The 18,433-nt window shown below is 34.8% G+C and overlaps 1 protein-coding gene across 2 annotated transcripts in view; it reads left to right on the top strand.

The window, feature by feature from the left end:
* Positions 1-14,937, top strand: part of SHOC2 (SHOC2 leucine rich repeat scaffold protein) — a 107,521-nt gene extending 92,584 nt beyond the window's left edge. For both annotated transcript variants that reach the window (XM_030334970.2, XM_030334969.1), the window contains exons 5-9: positions 2,083-2,271; positions 6,798-6,920; positions 10,245-10,382; positions 10,711-10,828; positions 12,840-14,937. In XM_030334970.2, the coding sequence (XP_030190830.1) occupies positions 2,083-2,271; positions 6,798-6,920; positions 10,245-10,382; positions 10,711-10,828; positions 12,840-13,048 (777 nt within the window). In that variant the 3' untranslated portion in view covers positions 13,049-14,937. The remainder of the gene's footprint in view (positions 1-2,082; positions 2,272-6,797; positions 6,921-10,244; positions 10,383-10,710; positions 10,829-12,839) is intronic.
* Positions 14,938-18,433: the final 3,496 nt, after the last annotated feature.

The raw sequence follows: 18,433 nt of genomic DNA, 5'->3' as shown, positions 1-18,433 counted from the left end.
GTTTTAATGTGGACACAAACACATAAAAAGGAATGTAATAAATTCAAGCACATGAGCTTAAGGTGTAAGGCTAGGAGCTCTACATGGATTATCCCATTCAATTCTTCACTATAATCGTACTAATTATTGGGGTATTATCAGCTAGGAAGGGTAATTAGACTTAAGGAGAGTTAGGTTTTTGGCCAAATTTGTTACCTTAAATATTTTTCTGGGAGTACTGTGAGATACATATTGATTGTCTAATTCACTAAAAGTTACAAAACTGGTAAGTGGAAGTCCTAAGTGGGGATCCACATGTGTCTGACTTTAAAACAATGGTGAGCAACTGCAAAGCTTCATCATATGACCTAGGAATGAAAGGTTGGAGACCTGCCTTCTTGTTGCCACTTTTTAGATACCCTCAGTTGTTTGCAAAGAATGTCCATAAAGTTAGCTGTAAGAATAATAAAAATAACATTTTTGCCATGAGACTCAAAACTTTGTGCATTGTTTCTGTAAAGTAGGATGTAGACATTTTTCTTGAATTGACTGCCATGCGGTTTTCTCACCACTCTCACCTGAGCTCTTCCTTTTATCTGTGCACATCAGTAGACAAATGTTGAAAGCTTCTTAACGTTAAGAATAAAGAACAAGTTTCAGTTCACCATATAATTATACCTTCAATTACATAGTTATTTCATTCCTTCGGCTGGCCTTGCAAATCAGCTGACACTTCAGGTACTAAGTCTTCAGTTTTCTCATGGTATACAGCTGGTATTTGAGCACTATTTAAAATAACACACCTCACATGGTTTGTTTCTTCCCTGCTTTCACTGTTTCTTCTACTTCTGAATATTTAAATTTTTTCCATCCTTCAAGATGTCAGTCTCTTCCTGCTTTTCCAGTTATTCCAGTATTCCTTCTTTTCTTTAAATTTAAATAGAGAAGGGACTTACAATTTAAGCACTTACTATATACTAGAGATTGTAAAGCTATGTATTTTATCTCTTTAAAGTGTCTCCACTACAACTTATAAAATAAGGCATCATCATTTTACAAAGGAATTAATTAAGGCTTGGAGAAATATTTTGCCCAAAGTCACAAGCTACTGAAAGATAGAGCCAGAATTCAGAATTTTTTATAGCCTATACCAGTGTTTCTCAAATATTAATGGGGCTACAAATCACTTGGGAATCTCGTTAAGATTCATATCGATTCTGTAGGAGTGGGACCTAAGAGTCTAGATTTCTAACAAGCTAATGCTACTTTTCTTTCAAACATACTTTGAGTAACAAGAGTCAATTACATGTAATTTATTATTGATTATACAGTTATGTATTATTTTTTTACTATCCGTGTGCTTTATTTGTCTAAATAGGGTTTAGTCTTTTTAATGGCAGAGATTGTTTTGTAATACCTGAACACCTCACACTGTGGTTACATGGTAGGAGGCTAAAGTAAGGGGATATGGGGCTATTCTGTGCAGTAAACACTGGATTGATAGATGGATATTTCCCTCTGAAATTTTCCCATATGGAAAAACAATATTATGTAATATCAGGAAGTGTTATCTTCTGAATCGAATATTCCTTAGAGGAGCCATTAAATTACTGCATAACAGCTTACTCTGAGCCAGGTATTATGTTAATAATAATTTAGAGGATAATTAACTCAGACCTGAATAGGTTTGGTCACCTAGCAAGTGGCAGGGCTGGGACTCAGACCCAGGACTGTCGGATGCCAAAGATTCTGCTCTGCAAATTTCTTAAACTGGACGCTCAGGAGATAACCTCTTACAGACATATTTTCTTCATTGAGTGTTTTAAATAAGCTGAAGCCAATGAATAAAAATCAGAGTCTATATGAGTTTTCTGTTCTTTGTAAAATCTGAAAATCTGACTGTTGGCTTCACATTCCTATAAGGCAACAATTAGCTAGAGCTGAGTAGTGACTGCTCTATATGAGGCATTACAGAGCCATCCCAACCAGTCTCTGTCATTTGTTACCTGTAAGGCCCTTTGAGGCATTTGTGACTGTTGCTCTGTACTCTGAAGTAAATCTTGTTACAGTTCTGATTCCTATGTTTATTTTATTTGTTTACAGAGTCTTCTATCAAGTCTTGTGAAACTGAACAGTTTGACCTTAGCTAGAAATTGCTTCCAGTTATATCCAGTAGGTGGTCCATCTCAGTTTTCCACCATCTATTCCCTCAACATGGAACACAATCGAATCAATAAGATCCCATTTGGAATTTTCTCCAGAGCAAAAGTATTAAGTAAGCTAAATATGAAGGTAAGCCTCTGTTTGTATTGAGGGGGAACAATTTGCTCCTATTACTAGTACTTCTATTAATATTGGCATTTTCTCTATCAGTGTGGAGAATAGGTACTTGTGTTTTGCTGATGGTGTCTAAACTGATAATGATAGTTCAGGGCAATTTGTATTAGATAACAAATATTTTAGCATTTTGTCCTAAAGAAATAATCATGAATGTCCATAAAAGCACAGTTGTAGGGATATTTATTGTAGAGCTTTCTATTTAACTGTTTAATTGGTACCAACTTAATAAAGATTTCATTTTTTTTTTTTTTTTCAACGTTTATTTATTTTTGGGACAGAGAGAGACAGAGCATGAACGGGGGAGGGGCAGAGAGAGAGGGAGACACAGAATCGGAAACAGGCTCCAGGCTCTGAGCCATCAGCCCAGAGCCTGACGCGGGGCTCGAACTCACGGACCGCGAGATCGTGACCTGGCTGAAGTCGGACGTTTAACCGACTGCGCCACCCAGGCGCCCCAAAGATTTCATTTTTTAAAACTCCTATATCTTCAATGGAATTCTCTGAAGTCATTAAAAATAATACTCTAGGGGCGCCTGGGTGGCGCAGTCGGTTAAGCGTCCGACTTCAGCCAGGTCACGATCTCACGGTCCGTGAGTTCGAGCCCCGCGTCAGGCTCTGGGCTGATGGCTCAGAGCCTGGAGCCTGTTTCCGATTCTGTGTCTCCCTCTCTCTCTGCCCCTCCCCTGTTCATGCTCTGTCTCTCTCTGTCCCAAAAAAAAAAAAAAAAAATAATACTCTAGTTAGGAGAATATTAAATGCCAGTTGAAACATTCTCAGTTTATTAACTAGAAAAAAGTTACAGCATGCAAGACTTTCCACAGTTTTTAAAAACTATTCTTAACGTTCATAATTAAATACTAGATATCTGTAGATTTATATGTATACATATAACGAACATTTATCAAAATGTTTATTTTTGGATATCAGAACTATGGATGGTCTTTTTTATTGAGGAATAACTGACATTGTATTTCAGTTGTACAACATAATGGTTCAATATTTGTATATTGGGAAATGATCATCACAATAAGTCTACTTAGCACTGATCGCCATACATACTTACAGAATTTTTTTTTCTTGTGATGAGAACTTCTAAGATTTAGTCTCTTAACAACTTTCAGATATGTAATACAGTATTATTAACTGTAGCTGCCATGCTGTATCTGACAGCGTCATGACTTATTTTGACTCTGTTCACCTAGTTTTCCCACCTAACCTTCACCTCTGACAACCATCAATATGTTCTTTTTATTTTTGAGTTTGGTGTTTTGTTTTGTTTTGATTCTGCATAAGTGAGATCATATGGTATCTGTCTTTCTCCATCTGATTTACTTCACTGAACATGATGCTCTCAAGGTCCATTCATGTTGTCACAAATGACAAGATTTTTTTATGGCTGAATACTGTGTGTGTGTGTGTGTGTGTGTGTGTGTGTGTGTGTACTGAAACTTCTTTATTCATTCATCTGTGAACACTTAGGTTGCTTCCGTATCTTGGCTATCATAAATAATGCTGCAATGAACAGGGGGATGCATATGTCTTTTTGAGTTAATGTTGTCATTTCCTTCAGATAAATACCAAGAAGTGGGATTGGGGGATTATATGGTAATTCTACTTTTGATTTTTTGAGGAACCTCCATACCATTTTCCATAGTTGCTGCACCCATTTACATTCCCACCAACAGTGCACAAAGTTTCTCTTATTTTTCTTATCTTCACCAATACTTGTTGTTTCTTGTCTTTTTGCTAACAACCATTCTGATAGGTGTGAGATGGTATCTCATTGTGGTTTTGATTTGCATTTTCCTGATGACTAGTGATGTTGAACATCTTTTCATGTACCTGTTGGCCATCTGTATGTCTTTGGGAAAATGTCTATCCACATCTGCTGCCTATTTTTTAATCGGATTGTTCTTTTGCTATTGAGTTATAGGGATTCTTCATATATTTTGGATGTTAACCCCTTATGAGATACATTACTTGGAAGTATTTTCTTTTGATGGGTGATCTTTAGTTTCTTTTTGCTTATCTACATTCTCTACAGTGAATATGTTTCACATTTATAAAAAAGGAGGAATGAAATGAAACCTGATTTTTCCAATGATTTAATTTATAGTGAATAAACTTTAGGCTGAGAGGTGATAAATAAATTGGCCATATAGCTAATTTATGGCTGAAGTGTAGGAATCCAGGAGACCTAGATTTCCTGCTTCCAGGTATAAGTGTTCTTTCTGTTGTATCTTACTACATTCTTTTATCTTTGGTGAACTATTTCAGCATAATTGTGGTTCTTTAAACTGTAGTCTAAATGTACAATTTATTGATTCTATCTATACTTGTTCATACATATTTATTATTCTTTTAAATTTTTTTTTTCAATGTTTATTTATTTTTGGGACAGAGAGAGACAGAGCATGAACGGGGGAGGGGCAGAGAGAGAGGGAGACACAGAATCGGAAACAGGCTCCAGGCTCTGAGCCATCAGCCCAGAGCCTGACGCGGGGCTCGAACTCATAGACCGCGAGATCGTGACCTGGCTGAAGTCGGACGCTTAACCGACTGCGCCACCCAGGCGCCCCCATATTTATTATTCTTTAGAAGTATATAAGTGAACTGGTGGAAATTCAAGATAATCTTATAATCTTAAGCAGGTATAAAATGTATTGTTCATCATTTCAGTTACATAAGATTTACCAGTGGTAATGGTATTAATTCTGAATGGTCAGTTTAATAAGAGGCTTAGAACAGCAGCAGTCCAGGTGTTCATTGGCTTTTGCATTTGGTGATACATTTTTATAGATATGACATTATTGTACTGTTAGCTTAGGAAGGCCTGTTGTTTTCAGTGAAATAAAAGTTTGAGCAGATCTTTGCCTTAATTTTTCTTCAATATGACAAATGTTTAATAAAACTTTTTTGAAAGAAGTCAAAATGAAACCTGACATTTTCCTCCTCATATAAGCACCAGTAGTAAATTTTTTTTAATGAAAATGCCTTATACAATTAATTATCAGTAGTTAATAAGTTTAATTGTTACAGTGGGGGCACGTGGATGTCTCTCAGTCGGTTTAGCATATGACTTCAGTTCAGGTTATGATCTCATGTTCGTGGCTTTGAGCCTTGCGTCATGCTCTGTGCTGACAGCTCAGAGCCTGGAGCCTGCTTCGGATTTTGTCTCTTTCTCTGCCCCTCTCCCACTTGCACTCCATGTCTGTCTCTCTCTCTCTCTCTCTCTCTCTCTCTCTCAAAAATAAGCATTAAAAAATTTGTTTAATGTTGTACTGAATAGGTAATAAATATAAATATTATAATAAAATAAAAACTTGGTTTCAAATGGATGTTTGTTACTTTAGATTTATGGATGGTTTTGTGTAAAATGAGACAAGTAATCCATGTATATTGCAGAAAAAATTTAAAATACAGATTAACAAAAAGGACATAAAATAATCCTACCACTGAGAGGTAGCATCACTGTTAACACATTAGTGAACATCAGGGTACTGATGGTCCTCTTTTGATACCAAAAGCCCCAACAAAAACAGTGGGGTAAGAGTTATTGATGAAGATGTGTTTAGACATAGACACGAAGAAGCAAGAAGAAAAATAGTGAATCACTGGCATATATTTCACTTTTTTCTGCATATAGCAATATCTACTTTTTTTTTTTTAATGTCTATTTTTGAGAAAGCACCAGCAGGGGAGGGGCAGAGAGAGAGGGGGACAGAGTTCGAAGTGGGCTCTGCAATGACAGCAGTGAGCCCAATGCAGGGCTCAAACTCACGAACCGTGAGATCATGACTTGAGCCAAAGTTAGACGCTCAACTGACTGAACCACCCAGGCATCCCTATATATATCTCATTTTTAAACAAAATTAGTATCCTACTGTTTCATCATCTGTTTTTATTATTCACTGAAAAATGTATTTTTACCATCTCTTATATGGATTTTTAAAGTATAATTGTGGATACTTCCAATTAGTGTTTTAATGATTTAATTTGCTGTCTTCTTTAGACTTTTTTCTCTCCTATTTATTGCTCACTATTTCTAGAATAGCTGAGCTTATTTGGTTTCCTCATGGGCTATAATTAGATGTTTCTTCTTCTATTGTGCTCATGACCATCCACATTTTATTCCATGATTGCTGTATATTATTGTGAAATGGGGAAAACCTGGTTTTCACTGGAACCTTTGACATCTCAGTGTTAGGTCTGTATAGTCTATTTTTCCATATCCAATACTGATAATCACATAAGGAACAAGCTTCCAGTTCAAAATAAAAACCTAATTACTGTCTGAAAAACTTTGGAGGCTTATATTTTTTGTTGCTTTTAAATTTCTTTATTTGGATATCAAAAAGGGGAATAAAGTTTTGTGTTTAAGCATTCTCTTTCCATAGGGAGGTATATATATATGGAGCTTAGTTTTTGTGGTTCTACCTTGGTTACTTTTTTTTTTTTTTTTTTTTTGTCTTTGCCAGGACAATCAGTTGACATCACTTCCCTTGGATTTTGGAACTTGGACCAGTATGGTAGAATTGAATTTAGCCACTAATCAGCTCACAAAGATTCCTGAGGATGTGTCTGGTCTTGTTTCTCTTGAGGTGAGTATAAAAGAGCCGTTTATTTAGAACTCCTTAAACCTTCTGCAGTTACCTCACTTACAAACTTTCCAGTTCAAATAAGCAATTTCTTTGGGAGAAGGTCATATGTAAAAATATTAGAGCTCTCTTAAACCTACAACTCCATTAGCTTGATGAAGTGTGAACATAATCTGGGCTCAATGCTTCTGAATTACTCTTGTCCACTAAAAGTTGGTAGGTTTGAATGCTATAATGTGTCTTTGAAAGAAAAGGTCTCTAAAATTTAGCATATTTTAGAACATATTTTTTCCCTTAACTGTGTTCAAGAATCCTGCCTGGATAGGAAGAACAAATATTGTTAAAATGTCGATACTACCCAAAGCAATCTACATATTCAGTGCAATCCCTATCAAAGTAACACCAGCATTCTTCACAGAGCTAGAACAAATAATCCTAAGATTTGTGTGGAACCCGAAAAGACCCTGAATAGCCAAAGCAATCTTGAAAAAGAAAACCAAAGCAGGAGGCATCACAATCCCAGACTTCAATCTATACTACAAAGCTTAATCATCAAGGCAGTATGGTATTGGCACAAGAACAGACACTCAGATCAATGGATCAGAAGAGAGAACCCAGAAATGGACCCACAAACGTATGGCCAACTAATCTTTGACAAAGCAGAAAAGAATATCCAATGGAATAAAGACAGTCTCTTCAGCAAGTGGTGCTGGGAAAACTGGACAGCGACATGCAGAAGAATGAACCTGGACCACTTTCTTACACCATACACAAAAATAAACTCAAAATGGATGAAAGACCTCAATGTAAGACAGGAAGCTATCAAAATCCTCAAGGAGAAAGCAGGCAAAAACCTCTTTGATCTTGCCCACAGCAACTTCTTACTCAACACATCTCTGGAGGCAAGGGAAACAAAAGCAAAAATGAACTACTGGGACCTCATCAAACTAAAAAGCTTCTGCACAGCAAAGGAAACAGTCAGCAAAACTAAAAGGCAACCGACGGAATGGGAGAAGATATTTGCAAATGACATATCAGATAAAGGGTTAGTATCCAAAATTTATACAGAACTTCTCAAACTCAACACCCAAAAAACAAATAATCCAGTGAAGAAATGGGCAAAAGACAGGAATAGACACTTCTCCAAGGAAGACATCCAGATGGCCAACCAACTCATGAAAAAACGCTCAACATCACTCATCATCAGGGAAATACAAATCAAAACCACAATGAGATACCACCTTACACCTGTCAGAATGGCTAACATTAACAACTCAGGCAGCAACAGCGGCACTATCGACAATAGCCAAAGTATGGAAAGACCCCAAATGTCCATCGATGGATGAATGGTTAAAGAAGATGTGTGTGTGTGTGTGTGTGTGTGTGTGTGTGTGTGTGTGTGTGTGTGATGGAGTATTACTTGGCAATCAAAAAGAATAAAATCTTGCCATTTGCAACATCTATATATGTATGTATATATATATATATATATATACATACATATATAGATGTGTGTGTGTGTGTATATATATATATATATATATATATATATATATATATATATATGATGGAGTATTACTTGGCAGTCAAAAAGAATAAAATCTTGCCATTTGCAACTACATGGATGGAACTGGAGGGTATTATGCTAAGTGAAATTAGAGAAAGACAAAAATCGTATGACTTCACTCATATGAGGACCTTAAGAAACAAAACAGATGAACATAAGGGAAGGGAAACAAAAATAATATAAAAACAGGGAGGGGGACAAAACAGAAGAGACTCATGAATATAGAGAACAAACAGAGTTGCTGGAGGGGTTGTGGGGGGGGGGTGGGCTAAATGGGTAAGAAATCTACTCCTGAAATCATTGTTTCACTATATCCGAACTAATTTGGATGTAAATTTTAAAAAATGAAATTATTAAATAAAAAAAACCACACAAAACCAAAAAAAAAAAGAATCCTGTACTGTTGTCTACCAAAATAATTCTAGATTTCTCAGACTGGCATTGAGAACCTTTCATACGATTCTGGCCCACTTTTACATCCTATTTACCCATGTATTCTTTTATTTACTAATTAGACTGTTTTCTTTGTTGGAAATTTGTGCGTGTTTCTAACTCTGCACATTTAGTCTTACTGTTCCCAATATCTAGAATGCCCTCCCCTCATCCCTTTAATTTTTTCTTTTAAAAATTTTTTCCATAATTAAAAGATTCATCTTAATGTTCTCTTTAGTCAAGGATGATTTCTCCTGCTTCTGAGTCCCTAGAATTTTCATCCTTTTGATGAAAAAGCTTACTAATAGTAAAATATTTTTTAAAAGTTTCCTCTGTATCCATGTTTTTAAAAAAAATCTAATTTCTTTTTTTTTAATCATTTTATTTAGTAAGCCAAAATAGTATGGCATAATGGTTAAAAAGCATGAGCTTTGAAGCAAGACAGATCTAGGTACAATTCCACTTTTATCTCTATGGATTTAACTTGCCCAAGCTTCTGTTTCCTCAGCTGTGAAATGAAGAAGATAGTATTTACCTCACAGGCTGTAGTTAGGATTAAATGTGATAACACATACGCAATGCATTTAGTGCCTTGCAAGTAGTAAACTCAATAAATAATAGCTATTATCATTATTATCATTTTTTGGTCTTATTACATATGTTCATTTTACTATGTATGGTATAACTTTGGGGAAAACAAGTGGGCATAAAATATTAGCCCAAAACCTTACGTAGGTCTTTCCATTCAGTGCTCTTTTCACTGTCCCATACCCAGTATTGTCTCCCTACTTTCTCCACCACCACCACTGTAATTTCTCTAAGAAGAGGAACTATCTTTCTCAACCACTTTTTTCTCTCTTCAGTGTATTACAGGATGGCTTGCAATGTAATAAATATACCATAGCTAATAACTGTAGGGCTTTGAATTAGCAGTTTAGAAATCAGTTGTTAACCACCCTTAAATGATAGTTTGTAAGGGGTTTTGAACAAATAAGTGGCTTCCTATCAGATTCCCATTTGTAATCATTCAGTATCAAAACACCATTAACTATATGAATTTTAGTGCAAGTAGTTAATTTTACATTTTTTTGTAATATGGTTAAAGTTAAACTTTTGCTTTCATTAGCTTTGACTTAAAATCTTTTATTTCCAGTAACTATGGTGGTTTTTTTAAGAATAGTAAATTAAATGTTTTATGTTATATAAATGAACATTACCCTTAATATTCACTGTTTAGAAAATTAGTAGTTTAATAAATTTTAAGCCACACATGGTAATATATAACTCCATTTCTTGAGTTACTAAATACTGTCAATAATTTCTCTTAGGTTCTAATACTGTCAAACAATCTTCTAAAAAAGCTTCCCCATGGTCTTGGAAACCTTAGGAAGTTAAGAGAATTGGATCTAGAAGAGAACAAATTGGAGTCCTTGCCAAATGAAATTGCTTATCTTAAGGATTTACAGGTAAAACATTATCCTGGTGATTTTATAGTTCTACGACTAAAGTTTTTGGGGTGCATTCCAAATTGTGCATTTTTCTTAAGAATTTGATCTAATTCTTGAATTAGAGATTTTTCTGTTGTAGCAGTAAGGCTCAGTTTTATGCTTATGTAGCCTGCTTTTTGCTTCCTAACAAATGATATATTTTGAAAGTGAAATTTATTGAGTGATTCTTACCCAATGTAATTTACCTATTAATTTATCTTATTAGTTTAGTAGATGTATTGTTTTACATTTACATCAGTAGTAAGAAATATATATGTATTTCTCTTTTGTTTTGTTAATCTTTTAGAAATTAGTCTTGACAAACAACCAGCTGACTACCCTTCCTAGAGGCATTGGTCACCTTACCAATCTCACACATCTAGGCCTTGGAGAGAACCTGCTTACTCATCTTCCTGAAGAAATTGGTATGAACCTTTTGGATGCTTGACTGTACTTACTAATTTGCTCTTGTATGTTCAAGCAGTGTTTCAGATGGGACAAATTTGTTTTTGTCATCTGATGTTACATCAGAGTCAAGATTTTTATTTTGTATTTTTATAGAGCACCAGTTCTTAGTTCGTTGGTTGGTTTTGGTGAGATTTCCGCATGGGGTATTAGAGTTAATATTTTATTTGAGAATGTTTTAGCATACTTACATTTCCAATAGGTTTAACCTTATTTTAGAAAAGTTATCCTCTTGTTTCCTCTACATTTCAAAATTATATAAACTTGAATTAAATTAGTAATATCCAATGCCAAAAGAACATTTCCTTATGAGGTTTTAGGATATTTGATTAAATTAATATTTGACAGTACCTTCAAATTTTCTAAGTGTTCATATCCATTATTTCATATAATCAATGTGACTACCTTGAATTTTAGGCAATTCAAGTTGTAACCCCATTTTACAAAGAGAATCGATTGAGGTCACATTATAGTTCTTAAATTAGTAGTTTCACGCATTATTTTCTTGCATATATACCATGCTGTTTCAGACGCTTTTTAGAATAGTGATTAAGAAGGAGTTTGGAATTGGGGTGCCTGGGTGGCTCAGGTGGTTAAGTGTCTGACTCTTGATTTCAGCTCAGGTCATGATCCTCATGGTTGTGAGATCGAGCTCCATGTTGGGCTCCACTCAGGGTGTGGAGCCTGCTTAAGATTCTCTGTCCCCCTCTTCCTCTGCTTGTGTGTGCACGTGCTAGCTTGCTCGCTCTCTCCCTCTCTCTCTCTCCCCCCCCCCCCGTCTCTCTCTCTCAAAAAGAATGATTTTGAAGTTATAATGTAATTATACTTCAATTAAAAAAAAAGAAGTAAAATAGACAATTCAAAATCTGGCCGTGCTGCTCATTGGCTTTATGGCTTTGGATAAACCATAAGCCTTTAGGTTTTCTACTTGTGCAAAGGAAGGATGATAATAGTAACTTCTCATAGGGTTGCTCTGAATATTAAGTAAAATCTTAAATGTGAATATCCATTACCTGGTAGCCATTATTTTCATTAGTCTTGTGCATACAGCTATCAAATATTACAGATTTTGAAGTTTAAAAATTAGAAAACACTGGAGGTGACTTCATTTTTAGTATGTTTATTCATCTAGCCTCATGTGATTGCAGGAGACATTTGCCTACAAAGTGTGAATATCCTAAGAGAGTCTAAGATAAATTTTTCAAAGATTACATAAGTTGATTTTTGGCTTCCTGCCACATATGTGATAACCTCTCTTTGTGAAGGATTTATATACCCAGTAACAAAAATCTTTCCACATGATAAATTTATTAGTAAAAGAGATTATCACAGTATCTATAATAGGAAAGTGATGATAAGCACTGATTTACAATAAACTTATCTCTGGAGTTTTGAAAAAATGCATACCAATGCCAAGTTGTTCTGAACAGAATCCTTGGAGATACAGCATGTGTGTTAAAAAAAAAAAAAAATACAAGTTTAAAAACCTACCATAAAGGAAGAAATTCTGGTTTAATTGGTATGGAGTGTGACCTGGATATAAGGTTCTTTAAATTGGCCCCACTTGATTTGAATATGCAACAAAATCTAAGACCATGGTTGTAGAGCTTTAAAACTAAGAGACGAGAGGAAGAGGAAATATGTATTCAGTGTATATAATGCCCACATCATTCCCGATTGAATTTCTAAAATAGTAATGAATTAAAAAAATTTTTTTTAATGTTTTCTTATCTGAGAGACAGAGAGCAAGCAGGGAAGGGGCAGAGAGAGAGGGAGACACAGAGTCAGAAGCAGGCTCCAGGCTCTGAGCTGTCAGCATAGAGCCCGACGTGGGGCTCGAACCCACAAACAGTGAGATCATGACCTGAGCCGAAGTCGGACACTTAACCAATTGAGCCACCCAGGTGCCCCTAAAATAGTAATGAATTTGTTAAAAAATAGTAATTGATTTTCCTTCTCTTTTTTTTACAGGTACACTGGAGAACCTAGAAGAACTGTATTTGAATGACAACCCCAATCTACATAGCCTTCCCTTTGAGCTGGCTCTTTGCAGCAAGCTTTCAATCATGAGTATTGAGAACTGTCCACTCAGTCACCTTCCACCTCAGATTGTTGCTGGGGGTCCTTCTTTTATCATTCAGTTCCTAAAGATGCAGGGTCCATATCGTGCCATGGTCTGATACAAATCTGCTGGTCCCACACACTGTTCAAAAATAGACTGCCATTAATGTTTCATATCTATATCTGTATCTATTTATGTAGATATCGATATATTTGGCAGATTTATAAAGACTGCATTATGTGTTTCTGCTAATAGAGGAATCATAGCCATTTAGATTTTTTTTTTTAATTCTGTACAAAAGGCTTATATAAGTTTTCTTTGCTGAACTTGATGGATGTTTTTCTGTTGTGTAATATGATAATGCCAGTTTGCTTAAAACATTTGCCAACAAATTATGAAGTTATTAAATTTAAGGGCCAGAGGTAGTATAGTTACATATACTTTCTCTTAGCAAAAATAATGGACAGTTTTGTTGCAACTTTTTGTATACATTTTCCCCTTACCAATTGTCAGATCATTATAGTATTATAGGCCCTAAAAGTAGAATTTTTCTTTAACTTATTTTGAAATTTGAGATTTAAATTTTATATATTGTTTACAGTCAGAGTAAATCACTGGATTTTTTGTTGTTGTTGTTTGATTTGCTCTGTTTTAATCAGTGAAATCTAGTTTATATCCTCTGCTAAAGAATTTGCATCAGCTGGTTTAAATATTAAAAGATATTTGCTTGTTGAAACAACTGGCAAGTGAAAAGATACAGTCAAAAATTCTAGAATTCTTTTAATTGTGTTTCTCTGATCAATTGTAAAGCAAAATATCTGAAGTGAGTCTTTAGGTTGGGGGGAGGGTATTGAGACCTTTTCTAGTATAAATAAATATCTTTTCTTAAGTTTGGGGGAACAGAAACTTGTAGTATGAAAGTTTTCACTCCTGTAAGTTGCAGAATGACAAAAACTAACAATAATTTGGCAAAACAAAAACAAAAACAAACCCTACACACCCATACACACACACATTCTATATATGTATATACAATGCTATATAGATATGTATTTATTATATCATAAACTACAATAGGTAACTTTAAGGATTTCTCCCTAGCCTTGTACAATGAAATGAATGTTTTTCTTTGAACACTGCAATATATGTATGTTTCAAGGTTATTTAACAGTGTACTATGGTTTTATATCTTGACTTGCCTTGTACATTTTTCAGTTCTGGAATATCTGCGTCTAAGCACAATATCTTCACACTGTGCTGTATTGCTGCTGAACTAAATGCACTTTTCCCCACATGTGGGGCACTGGCTTCAAACAATTCAGTTCAGTACCATTGATTTTAATCTCATCTTTCCTTTCTTGGTAGTTGTTAATACAATTATGGAGAAGAGGCACATTGTATAGAAGCCATTGACAGTTCAGTGGAAGTTCTGTAAGATGTGCATGTGCTATTTGATACATTTTCTTTTGCTTTACTGCTTTTAAGGCTAGCAGTATTGTAAGTGTGTGCCCCTTATACAGTAATCTTACTTTTGGTAGTGTCAGCCTAAGTCGATTTAATTATTGAAGAGACAGAGCAAGTGCATTCTAGATATCATCCTAGAAAACACTTCCCATATAACGAATATTATGTATAATTAAGTATTGCTGCTTGGTTTTCTTTTTTTTTTTTCCCATTTAGATGGGCATTGTGTTTTAAATAAAACCATTTTTTAATTGAAGCTGTATTAAGGTAGAAATTTGGAATGTTTTGCTTTTTCTGGCACTCAAAATCAAGACTAAGTTTGTGGTTGAACCTGTATTCATAATTGGCAATTTTTTAAGGAACAAGTAAGAAATGGAAGGCAGGTGAAGATATAAAACCCTAGAATGCTTAAATGTGCTGTAAAACTATTGTAGATGTCACTGGATTTTACCAAGTAATATCCTTTCTTCTTTTTTTCCATCTACTGTGGCTTTTCAGTTAAAATTTTGTTTATAAAAGGAATTTGTTTATTACAGCTCTATATACCTGTGTGTATGTGTGGTTTTTTAAAAAATATCATATCCAGGTGTGTTTATGTATAAAGATGATAGAACTTGAACTTTAAAGGCAGTAACCTAATGTTTTTTGTTTTTTTTTTTTTTGAGAGAAAAGGTTATTGTTTCTTAAAAATGAAAATAGATTTGATTTTTAAAACATTTTGGTTCCCCTGCTGTCATTTATGTTAGTCTTCAACAGAAAGAAATGCAGAAGGATCACACTCTTAACGTGTACAAGTAATGTTCTAGGCAAACCATATATAGCTGAGGACTTCTATAAAAAAGTTGTAAGAAGTATAAAACATATGTCCTTTTTAAGGCTGCTACCTTGTAAGATCCCATGAATTTTGTTACTTCTAACAAGAAACTAAGTGGACTCTAATTGGGATACCCTTATGAAATTGATATTTAATATTTAAATAGTTTAGGGATACTGTTCAATGACTACATATAAGCAAATACTTTTCCTGAAACTGCAGTGGGACTCATTGGCATATCCAAACATTTTTCTTTCTTTTGAAGAAATCAGGTTTAGTCTCTCCATAAGGCTCAGTAAGTCTAAAAAAGGGGGGGGGGGGGGTTAGAATGTTACATTGTAAAAAGTTGCTCTAAACTTTGCTTTTTGTTAATATATAGTAGCAAAACTGCAATGACCATATCAAACAGTCCTTTTGTGATAGTTCAGTACTTTTTAAATCCCATATGGTTATTTCATACAAAAAGAAGGGGGAGATGCTAAATAATTTATGGACTTGATAGATGCACATGAAAACAGAAGATAGAAACTCTTGGAGGAGAAAATACACTAAACTTTTATTTGTACTTCTATTAAAAGGTGGGTGATAAATTGGAATGGCCTCTAAAAATGTAATTGCATATTTCTAACTTATCTCATTCTAAAGGCTGAATCATTTAAAATGTTTAAATGGTTATACATTACAATTTATATAGTCTTTCTGTGATAACTTTTGTTACAACTTTTCATATCAGTTACTGCTAAGCCATGCATCTTGAGTCCAAATTTCAGCTTGCAGAATTTATAATTATTTATCAGTAAGAATGGGTTGTGGTTGAAGTGTATAAAATGGAACACTTAGAAATGGGGAGCACTATTAGTCATTATGTTGGGCCCAACAGCCATGTGTCAGAACTGTCTCTGGAAAACCAGGTTATATGGTTATTCTTGGGTGATTAACACTAGATCCAAACAAATGGCACAGTGTATATAAACAAGCGAATAAATTCCTGAAATGTCCAAATTCAACTAAAACAAACAACTTATAAAGAAAGGTTTCCTTCTGCCTATACCAGAGGGTAAAGATGGCATACTATATATCTTTGCTAAAACTTTCCTCTTGCTGTATTCTTTGGTTTGTTTAGACTTTACAAGCCAATTTGGGCAATTGGAAGACACGTGACAGTGTTTGGTTGACTACCACATCTCTGAGAATTCGAATATGAAAGAATTATGATGTTTATATATAAAAGGATATCTTGAGTGTTCTGTTTAAGAAAGAATTAAGAGAATGTTTTATAAAATAGATATCTGTACTTTGTTATTGACTAGAATGCCTTCTTAACCTGATTAACACTAATTCCAAGGAAACGTTTGTGTGTTTATTTTTAACTTTGAAATATAAGTGAAAATGTACGTTTTTGGAGGAGATTTTTAACTTTTAAAACTGAAGTTGGATCATTATTACCTTTAAACAAACTTTACACACTTGTTAACTATTCCTGCTGACATTCTGTATTGTAGATATAAACTGTTTTGAATGTAAATACTTGCTAACGATCAAGACTTCACACTGGATCGTAATTTGTGGTGTTTTAGATTGGGGACTTGTTAAGGTTTGATAGGAGGAAGTATTACTGTCCATACTATGAAGTGTCTGCACCATTCAGAGTAGTGTGGACAGGGCTGTCACATACAGGTTTTGCAGGTTGTGCATTGTGCAACAACACTACACGCTGGTGGATGTAGTCACATCATAGATTTGCAGTTTTTCAGCAGATGGCAGTAAAGTGCCTCATTCTAACAAAATCAGTATATTATGTCAAATTTCTGACAGATGGAAGTAGAGAGTCTAGAGGAAGGAGCGTTTTTTTCACCCTCATTTGCCCAGTGGTACTAAGTGGGCTAGTGAGTCTTTGTGCAGATTATCAGAGCTCCAACAACAATTGTAACAATAATTGAATAATATTTAAGTTACATTATAAGCATTTTATATGTTATAGGTACTAGTAAAAATGCTGTTGATGCTCTTATTTGGAGGGGCACCTTGGTGGCTCAGTCTGTTAAGCGGCCGATTTTGGTTCAGGTCATGATCTCACGGCTCGTGAGTTTAAGCCCTGCATCAGGCTCTGCTTGCCTGGGATTCTCTCTCTCCTTCTCTGCGCCCCCCCCTCGAAATAAACAAATAAAAAAATACTGTTAGAAAGTCTAAGAGGGACTTTATTAATGACCATTATTAATCAAATTTCATATGTTATTACTGGTATTATTTATATGGAGAATTCCAGTGGTCTGATCAGACTTAATATGCAAATAGCATTTGCTTTAGTTGTCTATACCATTTTCTTTAGATAATTTTGTAGAAATTATTCAGTAAGTCTGTCTAGCTAGCACTTAAAACTTGGTATCTACTACTGAAGGGAATATCATGTGTATGGCTCAAATGTTTTTTTTATTTTAATATTTGTCTTTAATAGAAACATATACATAATTTTTGCTTGTTTAGTGTTTTTCTTCTTAGCTCAAAACTCATTTAAAAAAAATTTTTTTAACCTTTATTTTCAAGAGACAGAGTGCGAGTGGGGGAGGGGCAGAGAGAGAGAGGGAGACTCAGAATCCAAAGCAGGCTCCAGGCTCTGAGCTGTCCCCTCGGAGCCCTACACAGGGCTCAAACCCACTAACCATGAGATCATCACCTGAGCTGAAGTCAGACGCTTAACTGACTGAGCCAGCCAGGCGCCCCTCAAAACTCATTTTTAACAGTTGTCTTGTGATTGCTAAACAAGAATGTCAACAAAGTATTTTGTATGATGGTGTCCTTTGGTTATATTTTAACTTGCATGTCAGAACTTGTTTTTAATTAGATACATGATAATTTGCACAGTACAGAGTTTATAAGATAGGCAGTTACAAGATAGAACATTACAAAAATGATAGTATCTTAAAATCATATTTAACAGTTTTGACTTTTTTTTCCTAGTAAAGCTCAGCCTTCCCTTGATGTTTAACAGGAGGTATACCGTGGTGAATACTTAGCTCTTCTGAATTATGTTTTAAGATCGGGAGGTATAAAATAGCGTATAGAAAATGTACTTTCATTTTTTTGTTTTTAAGTTTATTTTTATTTTATTCATTCATTCATTCATTCATTCATTCATTCATTCAGAGAGACAGGGACAGTGCGAGTGTGGGAACAGCAGAGAGAGGGAGAGAGAATTCCAAGCAGGCTCTATGCTGCCAGCTGATG

This window comes from Lynx canadensis, chromosome D2, assembly GCF_007474595.2.
Source record: "Lynx canadensis isolate LIC74 chromosome D2, mLynCan4.pri.v2, whole genome shotgun sequence".
Taxonomy (NCBI): Eukaryota; Metazoa; Chordata; class Mammalia; order Carnivora; family Felidae; genus Lynx; species Lynx canadensis.
This window is presented reverse-complemented; position numbering and strand designations above follow the sequence as displayed.